Genomic DNA, 6,340 nt, shown 5'->3' with positions numbered 1-6,340 from the left:
GTCGTGTCGCGGACTCTACTGTCTCAAAATTTAATTCCAAATATCTTCAGGGAACAGCTCCGCGTCGCGGACTTGTTCCGCTACGAAAATGCAGAAATTCAGAAATTTATTTTTACTTCATTAAAGAGTCCATTTAAGTGAGGGGTATTTAGGGTACTTTAGGGGATGTGTATATAATGATTTTTAAGTCAATTTACCTCACTTTAATCACTCAAACACAAAACCTCAAAGATCTAAACCTAAAGTTCCTCCTTCTCTCTACTCTCTCTCTCTCTTCTCAAGAACTCCATTGAAGAAGATTGGAGATTCAAGAAGTAGATCAAATCTCCAAGGCTTCAACTCGGATTTTCGTGGTTAATTCGTCAATAAGGTATGGTTGCTTATCACTCTTGGGATTCCTTTCCCCAAGAGGCCCCTTCAAGATGAATTTCAAAATCTCCAATTTCTAGGTTTCAATCCAAAAATGTGGGTCTTCTTTCTAAAGTGAAATTCATGTTATAAACTGACTTGGATTGGTGTTATATGAACAATTATGGATGAATTTATATTGTATTTGTGGTTTCTTGAAGAATTCCCCATGAGATCCATGTTTCTCCTTCTTTTCCTAATTCTAAACCTAGTTTGTGTTGGATATCAATTGAAGGCTATGAATTGAATGTGATGTTATGTAATTCATGTTTGTATGATGATTCTACCCTAGGTTATGTATAATTTCTATGAAATTAGGATTGGGTCTTTGAATGAAGCCTTCAAGGCTATGAAGGGAATGTGTCAATTGCTTATATTGATGTTGATTATGTTATTACTTCATGAATTACCTTGTATTATGTATTGGTTATGAATTTCTTGGTAATTGAAGTATGGATGTCCCAGGAAGGGAAAGAAGGTATGAAGGTTGGTTCTTCTTTTAACTCAAGTATGAAAGGTGAATTGCTTAAATTGTAATGATGTTATACCTAACGTGTTGTTGTGGTGTTGATGACCTAGTTTCCTCATCCTTAACCCTCTACACTTGAATTAGCTATGAAGTATGTATGTATATTATGGTATGATTGCTATATGATTGAAAGGTAGTTCTCAAGATTATAGTGTAATGTAAAGTGAAAGGTTTACTCACTTGCTAAGTGTCTCTAAAGTGAAAGGATTGTTACTCACTTATGAACACATATGAGCTATTATGGTAAGATGTCTACATAAGGGTCTATTAAAGGCTAATGTGAACTTATGTGATGACTAAAGATGATTACTAAAGGGAATTAGATGCTTAGCACCGAAAGGGCATGTAAATGAGATGGGGGTCTCACGTTTAGTAAGTCCGGCTCCCCACATGGGTTTCCTCACGTTTAGCAAGTCCGGATTACCCACGATATGTGTTGTCTCATGAGATGGAAACCCCCACGTTTAGTAAGTTAGGGTTTCTATAAGCAATCTCCTTGACCCTTAACTATGTGCCCACATAGGACTTTAGCTTAGTGGATCCACCTAGATAGCTATGTACGAGTGGTTACACCTTAGGCAAGTGTTAACCCTTTCTTTTTAGTGTGGGAGTAGAACACCGGATTCCATGTAGCTCTCATGGTCTATGTCGGTTATTGCAATATTTCCCTAATGTAAAAGTAAATGAAGGTATGAAAGGTGTGAACTCTTACTAGGGCTTTCTTAAGGGTTTCTACATAGTGTAAGGGAGGGTATGGGACTTCTCTTGCACATTGCACTTGTGGGATCCTAAGGGATGGTTGTAGTAGTGTTATCTTATGATTATGATGATTACGACTTATGTATGTTGAAGCTATGTTATGTATGATCATTATGAATATGGTAAGTTATGATGAAATATTATCTTATGAATGTATGCATGAAGTAGGTTGCTTAATGTGATACTTGGCTTCGAATAGGGTTATGGGGTTCTATTCTTTGCATTTCACTAGTATTGCTTGGGCTGTCTACATGTTGGGATGATATTATGTTGGTTTGGACTATGATACTTAATTTGTGTGCATATTAGATTTACTTGGCAAAAAGCATGTTTTGAATAAAATGTCCTTTTATGCATGTTTCAATGGTTTTTATGCATAATAGCCATACTTAGTACGTGTGTTGTACTAACCCATATTTTCTCCCTTTTCCCCAAACATTTAGGTTCGGGTCGTTGAGGATTCAAGCTTACTTCTCAAGACACTTGGAGTTTCTTTCCCCAAGTTGGTGAGTCCTCAAGTCCGAGGACAACACCCTATGATCTAGCTTCTATGTTTAGTTCTTTGCTTATGTTGAAAGACATTGTTTTACTTTCCTATTACAAGACTTCTTATTGGTGTAAGGGCTAAGTCCCATTTTCGATACTTCTATGTCTAGATGGTGCATTGTGACGAAGTTAGATTCTATTTTTCATATATGAAGTGAAGTTGAACTTCCAAAGTAAAAGTTTTAAATTTTCCGTGATTTTATTCTATGATATATGCTATGAAGAAAGCTAAGGGCTTGTATAAGACCTCTTCGAGGTCGAATACGCCAGTAATGACTAGGGGGTGCTCTCGGGTCGTTACAAATATGATCTAATAACTTTGGAAAGGACTAGGGGTGTGTGCATAAACATTAGGGGATTCAACTAGAAAATAAAAACATTAACCGAAACAACATCGATTGATACATGAATAGCGCTTGGTCTAGGCATTGCTAGAGTAGATAGACTATTATGTGCTCATATCATTTAATATAAAATCACATGGCTATCCCATCCCTAGCTCAACCATATAGTATATTCAACAAGTCCTCACTATTTATTCTTATCCATCTTTGTTTTGCTTTTCCAAGCTAAAATGGTGTTAGAGAGCTCAATCAATGTTTACAACCACTAATTTTTAGATTAGAACTTCAAGACAACAATGGATTCATGTCATACAATCAATATTTGAGTCGATTAATGTGATATACTTCCCATCTAGAGCAGACACTCCTAGTAAAGGGTCTAGTTGCTCATGAAAGAAGAAATAGAGACAATACCCATGTAGGAAATCTACATTCCAAGCTTATTTCATAAGCAAAAACTAAATTCCAAGCCCAGATTGCTACAAATCTGAAGTTTCTATCTCGATAAGCTAAGAAGATTTTCTATACTCTATCAACATTTCTTTCAATAATTAGCGTCTTTCCTCTATATCCCTAATTGGAAAGATGATAATGGTACATAATTCCACAAATCCCTAATCTATCCTTGGAACATTCCAAAGGAAACACTATTTTCTATAATTACATTTCTACCGTTTAGCTTCTGTCTTCAGGCTTGCACTGAACCAGCTGAATAGTGACCAAAGATTGTGGAGCGTCACTCGCCTCATCACTTAGACCCTCAGTTCTCATAGGAGCGCATGTGCTAGTACCGGTTAATTGATGATCAATCATTGTAGCATGTTGATTACACGCCACTACTAAGGCAACTTTGCTCCATTCAAACTGGCGTTTAGTTGGCAAGATAATTGTTGGCTCATATGGGATGGTGGTTTCATCACCGGTGTGCATCAGTGATTTTCGGCTTCAAATCCATCAGTAACGATAGGGTATATGTGAACCATTTATATAACGGTAAGAGTATATATGAGTCATTTTCACAACGAGTTATATGAATGACAAAATTGAAGAGTATGTCAAGCCTTTTCTCTTTATTAAAAAGTATTGAGCCAAGTAATTTTTCCTTAAATGTCTCTATCTTGAAATCAATGGACTCCAAAAGATATTTTCACTAAAGCGTAGTAGTGGGATGGGTCCATGTCCCATGGCCCAATTAACACTAGTCTTATAATTTCCTCTCCCTTTTCTTCTATTTAAGAACCCCTTTACCATGAAACCCTTTCTCAAACCTTACCTTCTTCACTGATCGATAGCCATGAATCAGAGCATTGTAGCTCATCAAGTGCAGGACCATCGCTACAGAAACTACGATGTTTACTTCTATGGTGATAGTATCCTAATAATAGTTACTGCAGACCCAGAAATTGTCACTCATTGGATCACAGATGTAGAATTTGATGTCAGTTTCAGAGACGTCGTTGGACTTGACATTGAGTGGCGACCCAATTACGGCCAAACACAAAACCCAGTTGCAACTCTTCAGCTCTGCGTCGGTCATAGTTGTCTAATATTCCGACTCCTTCACTGTCACAGCCCGATTCCACAATCCCTCGTTACCTTCCTGGACACCTATACCTTTGCTGGGGTTGAAATCGAGGTTGATGTGGAAAAGTTGGAGCGAGATCATGGGCTTATTGTGAGCTATTCTGTGGATTTAAGAGAGTTGGCTGCTACTGCATATGAGGCGTTTGGGCTGGTGTATCAGATTAGGAAAAATGCTGGGCTAAAAGAGTTGTGTAGTGTTGTTTTATTAAAGGAGATGGTGAAGCCTGCTCATATAACTAGGAGCAGGTGGGATTATCGATTTCTGAATGAAGAACAAGTGGAATATGCTTGTATTGATGCTTTTGTTTGTTTTGAGATTGAGAAACGCTTGAATACTTCTGGTTATGGTTGTAATTGGCTGTGAGAGAATACAAAAGACGTACGGACAACTTTGTTGGGGATTTGAAGATATATATAATTAAGTAGTAGTTATTAATCTTAAGTATTTACGCATATGCATGGATGATGGAACCTTAGCTTTTTTAATCTTATTTGTAATTTTTGTTATTAAGTTGTTTGTATTGGATTATTGTATTTTCGTCGATTTTTTTTTTCTGTTTTTGTGGTATTTAATTGAAGATGGTTGAAATGATTTACTCCTCTCGGCTCATTTTATGTGACACTTTTCAGATTTCAAGATTTAAACAAATCTATTTTTGACAATATATTTTTTATATATCTTTTAAATATTTTGAATTATCAATTATTGCGACTTATAGTACTTTTTACGTAGTTTATAAATATATAAATTTCATTTCAAAAAAATTGAAAATTTCATCCACAAATTTTCAATCAAATTTAAACTGTTTGATTCTCAAAAAATAAAAATGTCACATAAATTAGAACTAACGGAATATTTTGATGATTTGGTTTGTTGGGAGAATTCTAGTGGACGTACTATTTCTCTGCAAAATGCAGTGTGTCAGACAATTGATGGATTTTGTTCTATTCTATCCCTTAAAATATTAAATAAATTATTTTTTTGTTTAAAAATAAAATAAATGATTTCATTACCTTTTTCCTGGACTGGGTTATAAGAAGGCGAGCATTGAACCCATGGAATATGTTTTATTCTTTACGGTCTCTTAAAGCTATTTGTATTATCCACTTATTATTTGGTAGAATATGTGTAGTATTATTTAAGGATTTTATTGGTAGAGTGTGTTAGAAAAATAATATTTATATTAGTAATATATTATTGTGTATTAAGGTGTATATTGTTAATACATGAAAAATCATGATATAAATATTACAAAGATTTAGTGCATGCAATTGCATAACTAAAGATATAAACATCTCTCTAAATGTTTTTCATCATAATTGTAAAGGATATTTTTATAAATATTTTTTTAAAATTATGTAATGTATATTATTTTTAATATATCAAACCAAACATTACATTAGAAATCTGACATAACTAATACAAACATGTAATATTACTAATACACTAAGGGGTCATTTAGTTGAGAACAAGCAAGCTATCACATGATTAATTATCCTGAAATTAGTTATTTTGAGATAATTTATCTAACCATGTATATTGGTTAATTTATTCCATCATTGTGATATAAATGGTTGGATAAGTTATTCAAACATAACAACCAAACAAGACGCAAAAATTTTATCCTATAACTATTTATTTTTAGCTCTCGCAAAACACTATTCTTAACAATCTGTTAAACAATTCCAGACACATGAATTCAGACATGGCAATGTTTCACACTCTAAACTGTGTAAAACAATTGCAAATAATAGTATTTTTTCCAACTTATGCACCTAAACTAATTAAAAACAAAAAAATAGAGAAGGCACATCTTCCTCCTCTCGATGTTCCCCTCCCATGCAATTATCTTTTTCTGTCCACCATTCACATCATCTCGTTACCCCCACCCCCAGAGTGCGCTCTCTCACTCTGTAACCCTCTTCATTTCTTCAGCCTTTTTCTTTACTTATATTGTGTTTGTTTATAAAAAAAAAAATTGTTTTAAGTATTAAATATTCTAACAAAGCAGAAATTAATTATTTTATTTCTACAAAAGTTTAATGTTATTTCTTGTACGTAATTGTCATAAATGATTATTAATGAAAAAAAGATGAAGGCAATAGGTAGGAAATTTTGAATAAGGGATTAGTGTGGGTAGGATGATTTACTAACCACACTCCTACTATA

The 6,340-nt window shown here is 34.2% G+C and overlaps 1 protein-coding gene across 1 annotated transcript; it reads left to right on the top strand.

The window, feature by feature from the left end:
- Window positions 1-3,879: 3,879 nt before the first annotated feature.
- LOC125840543 (Werner Syndrome-like exonuclease) lies at window positions 3,880-4,534 on the top strand. The gene has a single exon (XM_049519515.1). The coding sequence runs from the start codon at window positions 3,881-3,883 to the stop codon at window positions 4,532-4,534; it is 654 nt and encodes a 217-aa protein (XP_049375472.1). The 5' UTR covers window position 3,880.
- The last annotated feature ends 1,806 nt before the right edge of the window (window positions 4,535-6,340 follow it).

The sequence above is a fragment of the Solanum verrucosum genome, unplaced genomic scaffold (assembly GCF_900185275.1).
Source record: "Solanum verrucosum unplaced genomic scaffold, falcon-dt-bn FXZP01000181.1, whole genome shotgun sequence".
NCBI lineage: Eukaryota > Viridiplantae > Streptophyta > Magnoliopsida > Solanales > Solanaceae > Solanum > Solanum verrucosum.
This window is presented reverse-complemented; position numbering and strand designations above follow the sequence as displayed.